General features: G+C 41.3%; 2 protein-coding genes across 3 annotated transcripts in view; one reads left to right on the forward strand and one right to left on the reverse strand.

The window, feature by feature from the left end:
- Positions 1-9: 9 nt before the first annotated feature.
- Positions 10-11664, forward strand: GPATCH11 (G-patch domain containing 11). The gene is made up of 9 exons (XM_074989685.1): positions 10-70; positions 2322-2408; positions 4351-4577; positions 5373-5414; positions 5492-5612; positions 6657-6747; positions 8373-8477; positions 9788-9869; positions 11479-11664. The coding sequence occupies exons 2-9, from the start codon at positions 2356-2358 to the stop codon at positions 11532-11534; spliced, it is 777 nt and encodes a 258-aa protein (XP_074845786.1). The 5' UTR covers positions 10-70; positions 2322-2355; the 3' UTR covers positions 11535-11664.
- A 5871-nt stretch (positions 11665-17535) lies between these two features.
- Positions 17536-19003, reverse strand: part of EIF2AK2 (eukaryotic translation initiation factor 2 alpha kinase 2) — a 42652-nt gene continuing 41184 nt past the window's right edge. For both annotated transcript variants that reach the window (XM_074988545.1, XM_074988544.1), the window contains 2 exons: positions 18907-18969; positions 17536-18792 (listed from right to left, as the gene is read on the reverse strand). In XM_074988545.1, the coding sequence (XP_074844646.1) occupies positions 18673-18792; positions 18907-18969 (183 nt within the window). In that variant the 3' untranslated portion in view covers positions 17536-18672. The remainder of the gene's footprint in view (positions 18793-18906; positions 18970-19003) is intronic.

Consider the following 19003-nt stretch of genomic DNA (forward strand, 5'->3'; position numbering starts at 1 on the left):
CAGGCGCAGCCGCCACCCAGGAAGGGGCTGAGCCGAGTGCGCAGGTCGGAGCTGGGGAGAGAGCGGCGGGGTGAGTGCCAATGCGGGGGAGCGGGGGAACTAGAGTGGGAGTGGCCGGGGGTGCTGGGAGGTTGTTGGTGAAGTAGGTGGGTGAATTAAGGGTGGGGTAACTGGGGGTGCTGGGACGTTTGGGGGTTGGGGTGACTGGGGGTGCTGGGAGGTTTTTGGTGGAGCAGATGGGGGAACTGAGGGGAGGACGGATGGGGGTGCTGGCTGTGCAGACAGTATGGGTAGGTTACAAGCCTCAGAGAGGTACCCCTGTTAGTCTGTATCTTCGAGAACAACTAGAAGTCCTGTGGCACCTTCTAGACTAACAGATATTTTGGAGCATAAGCTTTCGTGGGCTTTGCTCCAAAATATCTGTTAGTCTGTAAGGTGCCACAGGACATCTTGTTGTTTGTAGGTTGTAAACTCTTAAGACGTGAAGCAAAGCAGCAGCCTCTGACTGGCTTTATTTGTATATGATTTTTGGTCTCTGAGTTCTATAGCTTCCAGATCTTCCCCAAAATCAGAATGATACACAAATAGCTTGTGTTTATGGTAAAAATGGACAATCTCGATCGCACACTTTTGACTCTCCCTCCTCAAATGTCATGTGTAATTTTACTTTGAGAGACCAAGTGGGTGAACAACAAAAAGTCCTGACAGGAACGGTAATGTACGGAAGCCTGTGGGAGAGCATTTCAAGCTCCCTGGACAGACAGTGGCCAATTTAAGGGTGACAGTTCTGAAACAAAAAAATTCAGAAATCAAATGGAGAGAGAAATCTCTGAGCTGCAATTTATTTGCAAATTTGACTCCATTAATCATGGATTAAACAGAGACTGGGAGTGGCTTGCAGTTTACAAAGACAGTTTCTCTGCTTTGGGTGTTGATAGCTCCCCATTAGACACTGACAAAGGCTCACATCCCCTGTTTGATCTGACTTGTTTTTTCTTCTTTTGATAAGTACTGTTGATAATGGGCCATTTCCACCTTGCTAAATAGACCTTGTCGGCTCTGGCCCTCCCTCTTACTGGGACCCCACTCTTTAAATACCCCTCTGAAAACACGCCCCCCATGCATCTGATGAAGCAGGTCTTTGCCCACAAAAGCTTATGCTCCAAAATATCTGTTTGGCTATAAGGTGCCACAAGACTTTTTGTTGTTCTCAAAGCTACAGACTAACACAGCTACCTCTCTGATACTTGTCACTGAAGTGGGTGAAGTTATCTTTTATTGTAGCAACTTCTATTCTGAATTAATTTTATTTAAGTGACACTTTTTTGTTAATTTTGTTTTCAGTGGGATTGCTCAGGGTAGTACAAAGGCAGGTGCTCAACTTATTTGCAGGATCAGGACCCCATAAGAATACTAAAATAAATGTAATTGATTAGGACGGTTTTCTGGGGAATTCAAGATTAAGAAGTATAGTCCTTTTGATTTTATAGGATGTACTCCAATTTAAAAAACATGTCTTGTGATCTTGAATCGTGAAATTAATTTTGAGATTAGAAAATGTAGGAGTAACTATCGGGCCAGGTGATGTACCAAATGCATCATCTCTGTGGTGATAATACAAAAAGCAGGCACAGAATACCTGAACATTTTGCCTAAATTCACAAAGTCTGAACAAAGACTATCAAGGGAGAATATTAAGAGGAGCCTAGATTTGACTGAATAGAAAGTGAATTGAATGATGCCTGGTTTTCAGTGCCCTGGATCCTGATCCTTGCAGAAAAAAATTGCCAAAGAGATTGTAATCCTCTGATATTTAAAACTTCACAGTGCAGATTTCTCCATTTGTTTAAAATTAAAGAGGAGATTGGCATCTTGGAGTTGTTAATTTGGGTGACCCCAGAAGGAAATTATGCCAAAAATGTCATGATGTGGATAACAAGGGGGAAAAGGGTCAAGTTGAATAGAGATAAATGCATTATTAGAACAACTGACATATAAGACATGGGTTTGTGAGTGTTTTATTATTTTTTTTTTAGTTGAGGGTATGAACTGTTGCGCCACTAAAGCAACAGTAATCACCAAAGTGAGACTGCCATAGAACTTTGCTGAACAAGAAAAGAGATCCAAGATTGCAACTAAAACATTAATGTCTATCCCTGATAATTCACAAAACATTAAAATAAAATTCAGTCCCAGGGTTTTTTGGCTCATGTTCAGTATTTAAAGCAAACCGGATGCAGCGAGTTTCTCTCAGCCCAACAACAGTCTTTCCTTTTCAATTCATTCTTAAAAAAGGTAAAACATATTTTCATTCCTTATAGGTAAGAGGATCTGAATAGAGGGCATATATTAAAAATGGAGGAAAAAGAAGAAGATGACTATATGTCTGACTCTTTTATTAATGTGCAGTAAGTAGACCATATATGTGTGTATCCAGTAACAATATTAATTGTATTGGAGATTTACTCTTGAGTTTTTCACTAGTGTTTATAAAGTGCCTGTCATCCCTGAATTAACCAAGCATCTCAGTAAGGGCTAAATCCTCTTTTCAGGGTTTCTGATGTCTATTCATTTCTCACCTAAGTCACAGGGAGACTTCAACAGCATGATTCATATGAATAGAACAAGCAGTATTTTGGCCAACATGAAAATTTAGATCTAATTTTCCAAAAAAAGCTGGCGATACTGGATGCCTCAATTTTGGGGTTCCCCGTTTGTCATCTTAAAGGTCCTTGTTTTCAGAGGCTGGTTGCTCAGTACCTTCTGAAAAGCAGAAGGATCTTTTTGGTTGGGCACCAAAAATTTGAGCCATCTCAGCCCATTAATTACTTCAAAAATTGGGCCTCCACATCTTTGTGTACTTATTTTTGCATTTACCATGCCTCTTCTCCCAAATATCGATTATTTGTAAATGGCTACAGTGAAAAGTTGAGAAGTGACTGTATTCCTTACAAGTCCTCCCTATTTCTGTTGCAGAAACATTACATGCCTAGTTAGAGATAGAAATGAGGTAAGACTGGCCACTAATGAAACTCTTTTGACAATTGCCTCTCGTAGCACCAACAAAGTGGCCTGAGATCCTAAACAAAGAGTACATATACGTTATATAGTAGTTTAGCAAGCCAGACAAATTACTCTTTCAAAGAATTCTTTCCATAAGGGCCAAGCTTTTAAAATAGTTATAATATAGGCATGTGTATTTCTGTAAGTTGCGCTGAACTGTATGGGATCCCCTTTTAAATGTCAGTTACACTGTAGAACAGAGAGAGTGGAAAAAGATCTTGTAGGAATAGGGAAACATCCGGTTGGAAACACCATTTCGATTGTGTATAAAAAGTTTACACGTAGTCCCTGTTTGCAGTTATATTACAGGATAAGTAATATAATTAATGTCATCCTTAACAGCCATTGAAAAGTTAAAGTGAAGCAAAGTGTGGCAAAGCTACAAGAATTAAGATGGGGAGATTAAGCGACAAGTGGTATATCTGAAACTACCTTTAACCCCTTTGTAGTATAATTTTGTAGGTTTTAGATGATACATTAAATGTGGGACGTTCAGCTGTAAGTAAAGTGATTGTTATTGAGGAAACAATTTAATTTCTTTTTAAAAGAAGTTAAAAATCAAAGTTATGTTTTCCACAGACTATGAATAGCCAGCATTTTAGAACAAAGTTACTTCTCAGTTTGCAGAGTGGGGGCGGGGGGAAAAGAATATTGAGCTATTTTACTGAGGTTTTCAAACATTTATAATCCAAACAGCACAATAAATTTCATTCAAGTTCTTTCCACAAATAAATAGTACAATTTAGAAGTTTTGGCCCAAACTATTATTGCGTCCATTACAAGCAGTTGACAAAGTGGGAATTAGAATGGAAATGCAATGGTTCACAGATTTTGGAGCAGTAAGAGTTTAATATTTTCAGCTTAGGTCTCCATATCTAAAAGCCACTCCTCATTCTCAGGTGGCAGATGCATTTTATTTTGCACCATAATTACAGTGGAAAGACCTGACATTCTACTAGGACACCATAAATGTAATCTTTATCAACCAATAGAGGTAGTCAGTAGGCAAATCCTAGGTCAAATCCAGATGTTTTTGAGTGGACCCAAAATCTTTTTCGTTCATTACCATCAAAATTATTTTATTTTCTCTGTAGTTTGAACATTGATTATACCTTGAGCAAGAAATTTGGACCCTAACAAAAACAAATTGATTAGTTGTGCATGAGAAGTTGCTTATCCAGAGCTGATCCCATAGCCTAACTGTTCATTGTAAAGGATTATGCTGCCATTAAATATTTGTTTACCCCTTATAAAAAAAGACAGTGTTAATACTTATTTTTCTCTTAGACAGGATGTCAGGCCAGGATTGCCAAGAGTCAGGCGTATGAAAGAAGCTATTCAAAAAGAAGAAAAGCAAAGGGAAGCTAATGAGAAAAATCGACAAAAGAGCCTAAAAGAAGAGGAAAGAGAAAGACGTGACACTGTGTTGAAAAGTGCCTTAGGAAATGAAAACAAAGGTTTTGCTTTGCTCCAAAAGATGGGGTACAAAAGTGGGCAGGCCCTTGGCAAGAGTGGTAAGTTTGTTAATATCTAGAATTTAGATGTATCCATTACTAATGCTATTCCACCTTTCTCTGAATGAATTCAGTGAATATCTCTATAAGGACTCCTGTCTGTTAAAGTAGTGGTTAACTGCCCCTTTGACACAGCAGAAGAAAGCACAGAAGGTGAGAGCAGGCACTTAAAATCTCAAAGAAAAAGAGTGAGGGTTATGGGGGAACTGGAGAAAGAAGACATAGTACTCGCTGCAAACTAAAGTTGCATTTCTGATGTGGATGATGCTTTACAAATGTAGCATAATATAGCCTGTTCATTTTGATGTTCCTTCCAAGCAAGTAAATTTTAAAAAACCTAAGACCCTATCTCCAATCTGCACAAATCTACAGCTTGATGGTGGAAAGGGACCTTTGCACAGACAAGCAAAAATGTCACTTGGGATCTGTCACTAGAGGATAAGTAATAGTGAGGCTTCGTTAATATTTGTAAAGTGTCTCAAGATTCTCATATGAAAGATGCCACAGAAAGGTGCAGTGCATTATTTATTAATACATTATGTCTCTCAAATTAAACCATTGTAGTTTGGTGCATAGGGCAGCAGCCTGAACAGGACACACAGCAGCACTACATTTCAACAAATAAGGAATACCTGATCTTCCAGCCCATTGTCAACGCACTTGGGTGCTGGATTTATCAACTTGTTTAAAAATGACCACATCAGTGGCAAAATCTTACATATACTTTAGCATGCTGTGTTTATGATTTTGGGGAGAGACCGGACTTAGTAAGCTAGCTGTTCTCTTTTCCTACAGGAGAAGGCCTTGTTGAACCTATTCCTCTGAACATTAAAACAGGTGTGTAATAGTCACCTTTCAATTAGTTGGAATTCCAGTTTCTCAGCAGCTCACAACAGTGTTTTGAACTTAAACAGGGAGAGGTGGGCTCGGTCATGAAGAATTACAAAAACGGAAAGCAGAAGAAAAGCTAGAGAACTACAGAAGAAAAATTCATATGAAAAAACAAGCAGATGAGCAGGCTGCAGATCAGTTTAGGTAAAATGGTTTCTTTTCTGAGATTTGTTGTCAACATGCTGCCCATGTCTACACAGGCAGCATCTGTCAACAGAGAATCCTCAGCAGTACCTCTGTCGACAGGTAGCATCTACACACAAGCAGGTTGAAAAAGCAAGCTGCTCTGTTGACAGAGCAGCCAGATTGCCGTGGCCTCTCCTGACAGAATGGCTGACCTGAAGCTCTGGAAACAGGGCTGCCCAGGGAACCAAAAGCCCTCTCTGTCCTCAGAAGCATATGCATGGGCACTCTGTTGACAAAACACTGTTGACAGAGGCATTATACCTGATCACGGTGGGGGAGGGAGAGATATAGCACTGCCAGCTGAACAGCTGAATTTTTGTCGACAAACTCGACAGAGCACTTTAACTGTGTAGATGCTCGGTGAGTTTTGTTGACAAAAGCCCAGTTTTGTCAACAGAAGCTGCGCCTGTAGACATGGCTGCTCAGGTAATGTAAAAAAGGATCAGGGTTTCACTCTTATCTTTAAGTGATACTGGCTGCCTCAGTTTCAACTATGTTTACACTGTCTTATCAATTCTGAATAACATTTGGGTAATGAATAGGACATGGCTGGAGAGGGAAATTGCCAACCATTTTAAAAGAAAAAAAATAGTTCGACGCATGAAAACTAAAATACATTAATTCCCTCTCCTGTGCCTCTTGAATTACTGTGGACACTTGTGATGCCAGGGGGCAGTTAAAATAATGTAAATTTTGCCATTTGTTAGAGTGCAACTTAAACTAGAAATCTGTTTTGTTTTGTTTTTTTTTTAAAAAAACTATTTAAATGGAGCCTTCTTAAGACAGGTAAGTACATATAATTCTATAATTATGTTTCTAAGCTTCAGTATGGTCCTGTTTAGGATGGCCTTTTCTGGTCCCCTCAGAGGACTCCGTGCCTGTACAAAAGAGGAGAGTTACAAATGTTGTGGGGACTATGATGTGTATAGGATCTCAACTACATTTACATTAGTGAATTTTTGCCTGTATTGTGTAAATTTGTTATCTACTTTTTATGAACAGAATGAGATTCAAAAGCAAACAAGAGGAACGTAAGATAGAAGGGGACCTTAGGAAAAGCCAGAGGGCCTGCCAGCAATTAGACACACAAAAAGTAAGCTAATACATTGCCGTGGGGTGGAAAGCTGGTTTGTAACTAGTTGTTATATATGAAGACTGGAAAAATCTGCAATGTTGTTTCATTTTTAACAATTTTGTGTAATATTGGGTGTTATTGAACTGAAATGGTGATGCTGTTGACCCAGAGATGCCATGTTAAACCTAGGCAGCATGTGGTCCTAACTGTCAGAGGACATAGGGAGGCATAAGGATTACATGGTCTAGTATCTACATCCTTGTTTGCCCAAAGATGTCCTATAAGGACTTGGTTTAAAGCCTGTGTCACGCTGGTCATCGTGGTCATTATGTGTGTATACGTGTATATATACTGAAAATGGTGTTCTTAAGACTTCTGACTTGGAGCTGCTCGACAAAAAGCATTAAACAAGTTTCTTTCAAAAATAATCTTTTTCTGGCTGACTGGCTATGTGTAGATTGAGTGTAGTGTACTTCACAATGAATGCCCTTATACTGTCTGAAAAAACTACTAATCAAGTGATTGTGAAGTCTCCAGAGGGAGATGCTAGACAGGAAAAAAAAAAAATATTTCTTAGAAGTAAAGACCATGTTTTGATAGAACTGTATCTGTGGGTGCAGAAATAACCTAGTTATCCTTTACTTCGGAAGTAAGTTAACTATGTGTTTGCCCTATGAAAAAGGGTAACAGCCAGGCTTGGCTGAAACAGTGGAAAGATTTTGGGGGAGATAAACTTAAAGAACGGTGAATCTTGTTGACTAAGTAGAAGCTCTGGTATGTGTGTTATGGCTTTATTTTATATGTAACCCTTTGTTTCCAGTATTTCAGTGACCTGTCACTTGAATCTTTAATACACTTATATTTTAACTGTAAACAAATCTAAGTGTTGTGTATCCTAAGCAGAACTATGATGTGAGGTGTAACTGGCAAGCAGGGGTATACCGTCCCTTGAGGAGCAGAGGATCTGGGAATTGTGTGTGTGGTGGACACACCACTGGCATTGTCAGAAGGGTTGCATGTGCATGTCTATTGCTAACATGGTAATAGTCCTCGTGAGAGAATGTTGCGCTGTGGGAGCCTGCATCCCATGAAGCTCATATGCAACAGAAATTGCATTCATGGGATTACTGACCATTTTGCTGTTAAGTCTCATGGTAGCTTTTGTCAGATTGGGGGCAGTGTCTGGCTCAGATGAAACTGCTCATCTGCTATCGTAGGTGAAAGAGGAGCTTCAGCATGGAGGGAATGTGAAGAATCAATATTTTTTAACTGTAAAAATCCCAAAAGAGCTATGCCTTCTTAAGGGGACATTGTTAAAGAGAATCAATGACAAAAAGATACAAGACGGCACAGTCTTGATCTTTACCAGCATATCTGGCACAGAAGTGTATTTTGGCATCCTTCTAAATTTGTTTTTTTTAAAAAGCAACAAATCCACAAATAAATCCTTGGTGTGGTCCAATGTGCTTTCAATTTGGACACTGAAGCTTCAAGAATACAATTGATCAAGACTATAATTTATAACAAGGTTTATAAAGTAACACCTGTCCCTTTACAAAACTGCTTTCATCAGGCATCTGCTGGAGAAACAGAGAGAGAGAATTTTGCTTGTAATCATTTTTTTAAAAATTATTATTTTTAAGGGTATTACAGTTCCCAAAGAGATCTGGTACTGGATAGAACCTGAACATGAAGAGAAGGATCAGGAGGAGGAAGAAAAGGGTGAATGCAGCTGTTCGGACTTAAGTGTAAATACTGAAACCAAAGTTCATATGAAACTGTCTTTGTTTGTAAAATATGTATGTGTTTATATATCTATCAAAGCTCTACTGAATGGTCTTTCTGCCTTGCAAATTAATTTTGCAATAATATTAGGTGGTACAAAGCATGTTTATACTGATTTGGAATAAAAGGCAAAATTAATTAATAGTACCTCATCTTTGGGCCAAGATGTTCAAAACAGAGTAGTTTGTGTGTCTTACTTTTAGGTACTCAGTTTGAGCTTGATGGATCTAGTTGTCAGAAAATGCTTATACATTGCCTCTGAAAATCAGGTCCTAAAAGGTTGGGCACTCACATCAGTCACTTTTGAAAATGATGTCCTTTATGCCAAGACCCCACCAGCGGTGTTAGTCTAATGAACTCATTAGGGTGACCATATCTCCCCCCGGCCAAATATGGGACACAGGAGAATGATGCCATCCCATCCAAAATGGGGCTGATGGTCACCCTTCCTAGGAGTCAGGTAGTGGCTGCCCTGTGGTGAGTGCCACCCTGCTGGAGGGCAGCAGGGGCCACCTGCAGCTCTCAGCTGCCCCATGACTTGTGGCTCCAGAAAAGGGGCTACTGCCCTGCAAGTGAAGTTCCCAGCTTCCACCAGCTGTAGAGAGCCAGGTGGGAGCCACACCAGTCTGGCTCCTGCCAGCCGGGGGAAAGGGAAGCTAAGCAACAGCAGTGTGCCACACAGGTCTGGATCCTAGCTCCCCACCCCAGCTGGGGGAAGTTGGGTGGTGGCTGCACCACCACACAGGTCCAGCTCCTGGTAAACACCCCGCCCCGGGAACCAGAACTAGTAGCAGCCACCTGCGCTATAAAAATGTGGCATACAGGACAATAAGCCCCTTTGGAAAAATAAATTGGGATGGTGCCCAAAATACAGGGCCATCATGCCCAAAACAGGATGGATGGTTGCCCTAGAATTCAGTCTCTGATGGAGGTGGACAAGGAAGAAATCTTCCTCCATAACATCATTTAAATGAAATGTAATACTTTTAGTTGGTCAGGAGGTGAAAATGAAGAACAGCCAATATGCTTTAACCACCTACCTCTCCAGACAGCTGCACCACTGGCCACCCTATCAGGACTTCTGTGTAGTACTAGTTCCTTTTCACTAAAGTGGCCATTTCTCCTTGCAGTATCATGTGATCTTTTCCAAGCTAGTTCTTTTTAACAATAGATGCTACTAATTAGCAGGAAAGAACGCTACAGGGACCCATCTCATACTGTTTAATTGCTATTACTACTTAAAGCTGTAAAATCTCTCTCCCTCCATATATAGGTATTAGAGAAGTTACAAATCCTGACCACCTATTTAAGAGAAGAGCATTTTTATTGTATCTGGTGTGGTACAGCCTATGAGGGTAAGAGTAAATCCATCTTGGGTGTTCTTTTCCTTTAGTTATGTCTTTGGCGCTGTATCCCAGCCAAAACCCCATTGAGGCCAGTGCACTAATGGTGTATCTGAAAGTAACTTTTGGGTGTATTGGTTAGATTTGGGCTCCAGAACTAGTCAAAGGTAGAGATGAGGCTCTAAAACCATATTTTTGTGGCCAAATTGGTAAGCATCCTCTAAGAGACATCCCTCATCAGTCTCACACCTATCTCCTGTGCATCCTTTTATCTGTATAGGTCGGTTTAGTGCCTTTGAATTCTTTTTTTTAAAGAATACAATAATGAAAATCATCCTGTGAAATTAATATCCACCATATTAGAAGGCTGAAAAAGTCTTCACCTATCCCCCGGGATCTGTTTTAAAGGTGCTTCTCCAATAATTGCTCAGCTGAAACATATCGTTCTAATATGAATTGACAGAAAACTTAGTGTTATTTTCAGGAATACACTGTTAAACCTACATCTGAATACTACACTAGTTCAAACATATCTGTGCATCAAGTATTAGTACATCATTACTACCAATGCCTGGACAAAAGATTTTTCTTGAAAATAAGGTACAGCCCTGAGAGAAACAAAAACACCTAATTTGTAATGATTGCATGTTTTAAGAACCCCTGATTCCTTGAGGCAGTCTGTTCTTAAAGCACTTGACTGGTGGATGATCAGATGTATGCATGTTTGGGTCCATGGGCTGTTGAATACCCCTGTTACGTTTAGGTGTGAAGGCAAGAAATGGTGAAGCCTGTGAACTGGGTCTAATCTGGATGAAAGTGGCTGGTCTGCTGCAGCTGTATCAACATGAAGCCCTATGGCCTTCTCCAGACTATTCTCTAGTATGGTTGGGGATGGGGGAGGTAGTGAACGAGTTAACACTCTGCAGATGGCTGGCTGTCCATGGAAAAATAAATCGGGAATAAATAATATCTGATTTGCTCCCTTTCAGCTTTAAGATTTTCAAACACACATGGCAACCATTCTTTGCAGGCTGTTATTTTTGCATCAGGTTTGGTCACTTGAAAATGAAGCTGGTTTGGAGCTATCCATATGAAGAAAAAGATGGAGTTTTTAAAATACAAATTATGTTCAATCACTCCCTCAGAATTCAGCCATGAAGATTTTATCCCTGTGGGGAAAGGCGTAAAATTGAAGAAACCCTTGTATGAATTTCTGAAATGCAATGATCAGTCTAGCTAGAGCATGGTGCTAGTGTCATTTTAGATCAGTTTTATTTGGAAGTGCCCAAAATATAGCCTGCAATTGTATCGCCCTGCCACTTACTAAGATTATCAGCATTTGGGCCTAAGTTTCCTATGTCAGTGAGAACGGCAGGGAGTACAGCAAAGGTCAGGTTTTTTTCCTCATTCACTTATCTGATGAGAATTGCACTTCAAACCACAAACCTGTTTGGAATTAACTTAACCTGTGTTTGTACTGTTTCTCCTCTGTTAGATTAGCATATCACCTTTCTTCTGACCCCACCCTCTGCCCTTTTAAATAAGATTTTTTTTTAGAAGATTATTGATCTCATCTTCCCATATCTGAAATGTATTAACCCTTTTTTCCTTTATACCATAGGGTCAGCAGATTTATCTTCAAACTGCCCTGGAGATAGTTCAGCAGACCATGACTAAAATTATTGGAATAAAAGGAACTCTTGCGGGGGGGGAGGGGACACCTTCAAGGGGCATCAAGAATTTACACACGTGCTTCAGGTGGAAAGTCATTGACATGTTCAGAGCACACACTTTTGAAAGCAGAGATGCATTTGTAAATTTGGGATTTCTTTTAAGTGAAGCTAGTCGCTGAACTCGCTATGACAGGAATTACAAACTTACATATGTATGCTAAATAATGTAGGTGCAGACAGGAGTTTTGCAGGTTTCTAGCAAATTCAAACCCCATTAGTATTACCTCTGCAATTCCAGTCTTTCACCTAGGAGGACAAGCAACCACCTACACCAGATTGTTGTGGTTTGATTTATGTACACGTCGACTTGGGGGTGCCTAGGTTCAGACTGCTAAATTAATTTGTGTGTGATTGTGGACAGATGGAAGACTGAAATAGACAGTAACCAACATTTTAAAGGCTTCCTTGTAGGTGCCGGGCAGGGGGGGGACATTGCTCTCTTTCCCACAAGGATGCATGGAATAGAGGCTAATCAACAGACCCATGAATAGTGGCTAAGTTTTAATAGTATACAGTGTTACACAAGTCATTTTAATATGCATCCTCCATGAGGATGTCTGTACATCTGAATTTTAAAGGGTTTTTGGTAAACAATCAGCCAAAAACATGACTTGATAGTTGAAAATGGAGTGAACTTCCACAACGTATTCAGTTTTATTAAATTGCTATTGCTTTATGTAAATGTGGATGTTTGTATAGAAATCTGTAACTTTCATCAATGTAGTGGATATTTTAAAATGATTTGTTCTTAATTAAACAGCGTTCTGTAATTGTGTTTATGTCCAACTTGGTTCCATTTACTATTAATCAAACTTTTTATTCAACAGTGGCTGCAATAGCCATGAGCAGCAACTGCTAGTGGAAGTAAATCCATAACTGATAGAAGAAGGAGCTGAACTAGAAAAAATAGCTTTTACTTACAAGATAAGTAGCAGCTTGTTAGCTAGATCATGGAGTTGGACTGAGACAACCACCTACCTACTGGTTGTGGACAGTGAACAGAGACTTCTCTTGTAAATCTTGAAGTATAATGGGTAAGTGGCCAAGGACATCTTAGTTATTGAAGGCCACCTGCAAAGGAAAGTGTCCTATAAGATGTAAGGGAGCGCATTACCTCAGCACCCGCTTAGCAAAGTGCACACTGTCTGTCTTTTAGATCTTCAGTGACAACGTTCCAGCCAAGTCTCACAGTCTAAAAGTGAAACACAAACAGATGCCTTATAAGGAAAACTGTCCATCAGACCTATTCCAGTATACTATGTTGCAATGGCTGTTGCCCTCTCAATTCAGCTCACAAATTAGTCCAGTAGCCCCAGACAATGGTAGAGGGCTGTGCTTCCAGGGTTTTGTCCCTGGGAACTCTTTTATAGGGCCCCTGTGGCTACATCTAGTCTACTGCAATTTAGTTCCACCTGGGGCTCCCTCAACATCTAAGCTACTTCCCCCTCCCCCCAGTGGCTAATGGGGGAGTGGGGAGGATTCAGGCCCACCGACCCCTGTGGATCCCAGCTCAGGAACCCAACAGATAGCAGCCCTTCAGTTTACCTTCATCTAAGTGAGGCCTCTGCTCTAATTTCCTAGACCTCTTCCCGCTGTCCCAGGTCCTCTTAATCCTTGCCTCAGGGTCTTTTCCTGATGGAGTCCCAGTAACCAGCTCAGGCTCCTCCTCACTTTGCCACCAGCCTTGCCCAAGCTCTTGCCACTCCCTCAGCCATTCATGCTCCTCCAGCTCTAACAATGAACTGAAATTACTCTGGCCCTGCAGCTCTTCTTATACTGATCTGCTGGGCCCTGATTGGCTGTGTCCCACATATCCACTCTAGGCAGCTTGAAGGATCCTCAGCACTGCCCTTTCCTGGAATGGTCATGAGACCTTCAGCAGAAGGCCTGCTATACCCTACCACACATGAATATTGCGGAAGGCAATTCAGTTAAGTGTATTTTCATCTATAGGAGCACATACTGTCACAAGCATCTTGAGTCACTAGGGAAAAGGAAGTAATCCAAAACAGGAAGATGTCAAAGATTTGTTTTAATAAGGAAAAACACGATTCCCACACACAAAATTAGCAAAATTTATGTTTAGTCTCATAATACAGATTATGCAGCACAAAAATTTATTTAGACTTTTTATAAAAGTGAACATCAGCAGCATGCCAGCAACCAATATCCCTCCTACAGAGAGCACAGCCTTAGGAATGTATCTGTTATCCCGCAGTGGTAGAATTTTTTTTAAGGCATACTATTCACGATAATAGAAAGCCAGGCAATACTAACACTTGATCATAATTTTTATTCTTATACTTTGTCCACTGTTGCTAATCAGAATAGAACTTTATCCAGAAGCATAATATTGTAAATGTGGGCCCTATTTCTGCAACAAGCTATGTAGGTGGACCAATGGGTCCCTACATAGGCACAAGGATGTCAGCAAGCAAATCTCTGCTCACTGCAACACTGGAGTCTTATTTTCTAAGAACAAATGTTAAAGCATAGCCATGCTACACTGTGGCACTGATATGTTGCTGTGAGGAAAGCATTAAAAATGCATATGACAGACTGATTCCTACCTCTAATTACTTTTTATAAGCACAACCAGGTCTTTTATATTAAAATATGCTCCAAAAAATCTAAAGTGCTTAAATTATTCAACAAAATGTTAAAGACCAAACTGAAACCCCTTCCTCTTACACAGGATAGAATGAAAGTGCAGAGCCAAGGGAAGGGCTCAGAAATAGGGCACCGCTAGAACAGGGGTGGTATCCTTAGGGAAGAAAGAAAAGAAGACTCGGAGTGCAGGGAAGAGGTGGTATTTACTGGGCTCCCTCCCTCTCCCTCTCTCCACTATGTATTGGAGATTGCTTCCTTGCTCTCCTACTAATTGAACCTTCTACTTTCTTTTCCCTCTACAACCACTTGGTCTGTGCCATCTGCCTCACCACAACTCATCCCTATGCACTGGTGCAGGACCTAGGGGTCAGGGCAGGGGGAGTTACTGGCCTGAAGTGGTTTCTATCGTCTACAGGGTTTCCAGTTTGAGTCAATGGCTTTTAGCACCCCCCACCCCATACAAATTGTTCCAGCACCCTTTTCTCCATGTGGCATATATAATGGTGGTGTCAGAGTCTTCTACTGGAAAGAGGGCAGAAACATCCTAACTACTAGGGGGCTGCTACTGAGGGAACTTTGCAGAACCTAAGTCATCAACGCAAGTGACTTGGATAGAATGTGGATTTACATATTGGAGACAAAGCCCGAATGTCAAAAGAAGCAAACAGATTTTAACTTGGCTTTCAAAAGGTGGAGATGCAGAGGAACATTTGCGGTGAGAGGAAGGTAAGCACTGGGGCTCGAGGAGGAAGTGCCACCTCTACCCCCTGACACTTGTTTTTGTCTGGGTTTGGTCACTACTAAAACACAGAGTAAGCTATGCTAGTCTATACACTATCAAAACAAAAAGCAGTCAAGTAGCACTTTAAAGATTAGCAAAATAGTTTAAACTATTCTGCTAGTCTTTAAAGTGCTACTTGACTGCTTTTTGTTTTGATACTAAAACACACAAAGGCAAGGCTCAGTGAAAAAGTTTGAACACTGCTGTGTTAACTCACTGTAACATCTGCTATAAAATGCATCATTAAACTGAGCTTTAAATCTTGAAAGGGTACATGCTATAAGCAACAAAATATTTTTGAATTCTTCATTGTTTGAAACACCCTCCTAATATTATTCATACAGCATCAGCAATTTGCTAGTAATTTTAACATTCAGGCATAAAGACAAAGCTCACAGCCCAGAAAATTTGGCAATCTTCAAACATGTGTAACATTGCTAATGTTAGCATTTTCCAAACAACAACCATCCCTGTGTCATCTTAAAGACTAACAAATATATTTATTAGGTAATTTTCCAGTCAGCAAACGTTAACTTGTCTGGTAGTTTCACGTGCAGTGAAATTCATCATACAAATTTAACAAAAATAATCTTACCAGGTGTTTTAACCTGTTGAGGTATTTTGGTACACATGCCAGCAACAAGCAGATTAGCTATTTCTAATTACATGTAAACATCAGCCTGCAAAAAGCACACAACATAGACCTTGTCTAAAGAAGACTCCAACCAGTTCCCTGCACTGTAGAACACCTGAACTTCTCTACATGAGATGCTATCTATTCACAAATGGGACTTTTTGGTGCCCTGCCTCTTAGCGGAGTACACAGCTGAACTAGGTACCCAGCCTCACTATATAACGCATGGGGAGAGTTAGAATGCGATTCATACTGAGTCTGCTAGCTAGCTTAGGAGGAAATGCTGTGGAGTGCCATGCAGCCTAAGCCAGGGTTCTCAACCCTTTTTTCTGAGGCCTCCACAACATGCTATAAAATCTAATCAGCCCACATGTGCCACAATAACTTTTACCTGCATGTAAAACCTAGGGCCAGCATTAAGGAGTGGTAAGCAGGGCACTTGCATGGAGCTCCATGCCAAATTGGTCCCTGCAAAGCTACATTGCCCACGCCTTGGCTTCAGGGCCAGGTGATGAGGCTCAGGGCCTTCTTTACAGATCCACCACACCACAGAAATCTATTCTTAGCTGAACCCTTGTTTGAGAACTACTGGCTTAAGCGAGTGGAGTGCCTAAGTCTGAACTAGAGGGAGACAACTACCTCAACTTGGGATTCATGCTTTTCCTCCTAGAGTTAGGCACATAAGCCTGGTTAATGACATTTTCATGAGAAACCCAAAGGAGAATCGCCCCATCTCACAACAGTCAGAACCCTTATACAGGATGGCCGTGTCTACACTAGCCCCAAACTTCGAAATGGCCATGCAAATGGCCATTTCGAAGTTTACTAATGAAGCGCTGAAATACATATTCAGTGCTTCATTAGCATGCAGGTGGCCACGACACTTCAAAATTGACAAGGCTCGCCGCCGCACGGCTCGTCCCAACAGGGCTCCTTTTTGAAAGGACCCCGCCTACTTCGAAGTCCCCTTATTCGCATCTGCTCATGGGAATAAGGGGACTTCGAAGTAGGCGGGGTCCTTTCGAAAAGGAGCCCTGTCAGGACGAGCCACGCGGCAGCGAGGCACGTCAAGTTCTAAGTGCCGCGGCCGCCCGCATGCTAATGAAGCGCTGAATATGTATTTCAGCGCTTCATTAGTAATCTTCGAACTGGCCATTTCGAAGTTTGGGGCTAGTGTAGACACGGCCGATGTGGGCAACCTAGGTTCAGAACTCCACACTTCCTGATGGGGAGAAGGGACTTGCACTTGGGTTCGCCCGTTCCAGGCAACTGACCTAGCCGCAAGAGTCACTCCCACCCCTTCTCTGGCCCAATAAATATTCTACAGCGTGAAGCAGCTTCAGCAAGAGGTGGAAACCACAGGCCCCTATATTCTCCCGGATGGTGGAAAGACCTTGCAGATTAAAGGTATGACCCCAGGTTCTCCATATCCTAGGTGAGCATGTCCAGTCACAGAGTGGGGAGCCTCAGGGACTTCACCAGCAGAAACTCAGTCGCCTTGGCTGTAGCTACACTGCCACTCCCTTTCAAAAGGGGTGTGCAAATGCGGTCAATCAGAAATGCAAATGAGATATTTAAATATCTCACTCCTTATTTGCATACTCACATGGGATCTCAGTTCTGGAAGAGCTGATTTCAAAAGCCAAACAGTTGTGTAGCCGGGGTTCATTCAAAAGGAAACCCTGCTTTTGAAAGCACCCCTTTTCCCAATTTTTTTTTTTTCAGGAAGAAAAATACAGGGTGCTTTCGAAAGCAGGCTTTCCTTATGAATAAACCCCGGCTACACAACTGTTTTGGCTTTTGAAATCAGCTCTACCAGAATTGAGAGCCCATGAGTATGCAAATGAGGCGTGAGATATTTAAATACATCTGATTTGCATTTCTGATTGGCCACATTTGCATGCCCCTTCCAAAAGGGAAGGGCAGTATAGCCACAGCCAAGGTGACAGTTTCTGCAAGTGAAGTCCCTGAGGCTCCCAGCTCTTTGTGACTCGTTGCCTGGGGATTTCAAAGTTGCTGGGGCACTTTTGAAAAGGAGCCCTGTCTGGACGAGCCGCGTCAATTTCGAAGTGCTGCAGCTACCAGCATTCTAATGAGGTGCTGAATATGTATTTCAGCACTTCATTAGTAAACTTCAAAATGGCTATTTGCATGGCCATTTGGAAGTTTTGGGCTAGTGTAGACACAGCCTTTGTGAGATATTTAAATCTGTAACTCATTTACATTTCCGATCAGCCATATTTGCATGCCCTTTCCGAAAGGGAGGAGCAGTGTAGCCACAGCCCTTGTGACTCTAGAGGCCTACAGCATTAGAGAGTAGCTGAGCCGTGATTTTGTGAGTGCAAGTAGCGTGTAAATGTTGGACTTCAAGTGCCTAACTACTACTTTAGGCATCCAATTCCTTCTTGTAAATCTATCCCTAGCAATTCCACCAATGCAGATGAAATTTCCTACTGTAAAAATCCCACCATACTTCTAGGTGGGACAAATAAATGGCCATTGCGCACTCTGGGAGAGAGCAAAACATTAAAACACAGGAAGCAACAAACCTAAATATGAAAGGTCAAATCCTGCCTCCTTCATACTTATGGAAATAAGTGGTCCTCTGCACCAGACCTGCTGATATTCTGTTATGCACCAAGGGCAGATTGTGGAGGAATCATGCTAGAGAGCCTCTCCACCACAAGTAGTACTATTGTATCGTCTTATACTGCAGAGTGGTTCTCTCCAGAGCAGTGGAGGAAAATAACTGTGGATCTGTGATGGCTGATCCACCTGTCAACCACAGCACCTGCTAACAGATGAGAATGGGCAGTGGCATAAGGATCCCTCCTATGAGGTGTAAGCAGAAATTTGTCGTGATGCTCTGAGTCACAAGAAGAGACTTTCATTCCCCCTGTCCCTGCAGAGGTCCCCATGTAAAACCTCGTTTTTGACAAGATAATAGAATTGGACCTAAGATTCTAAAGACGTGTCACATTTCAGCAAGATAACAGAGGGGAACGTATCAAATTCCAAACCACACAAGAGCTTAGGTTTTTCCATTAAACAGACTGCCTAACATGTACGTGCACTAGCTGGGGTCTTTTTCTCAACAAGCTTGAGACGCTGAAGTACACCAGATGCTGTAGGTCGCTTTTCAAGATCTTTTGAGAGCAACTGCTCAATTAGACGTTTCTGTTAAAAAAAAAAAAAACAAAAAAAAACACCAAGGTACATTATATATCAGAGGAAATAAAATACTGAAAATTAACAATGAGGAAATAGGCGAAATAATGTGTTATATTGTACCTCTGCAGGAAATTTCTTGCTGAACTCCTGTGGAAGTACACCATCTCTTATTTTTGGCCACACCTACAAGTGACATCAAATACCATTTTTAGAAGGA

This window comes from Carettochelys insculpta, chromosome 3 (genome assembly GCF_033958435.1).
Source record: "Carettochelys insculpta isolate YL-2023 chromosome 3, ASM3395843v1, whole genome shotgun sequence".
NCBI lineage: Eukaryota > Metazoa > Chordata > Testudines > Carettochelyidae > Carettochelys > Carettochelys insculpta.

Excerpts from the sequence above, each read along its gene's own strand:
- GPATCH11 (XM_074989685.1), top strand. The coding sequence starts at position 2,356 with ATGGAGGAAAAAGAAGAAGATGACTATATGTCTGACTCTTTTATTAAT. Across the intron at positions 2,409-4,350 it reads GACTCTTTTATTAATGTGCA|ACAGGATGTCAGGCCAGGAT; the intron begins GTAAGTAGACCA and ends TTTTTCTCTTAG. Across the intron at positions 6,748-8,372 it reads AGCAATTAGACACACAAAAA|GGTATTACAGTTCCCAAAGA; the intron begins GTAAGCTAATAC and ends ATTATTTTTAAG.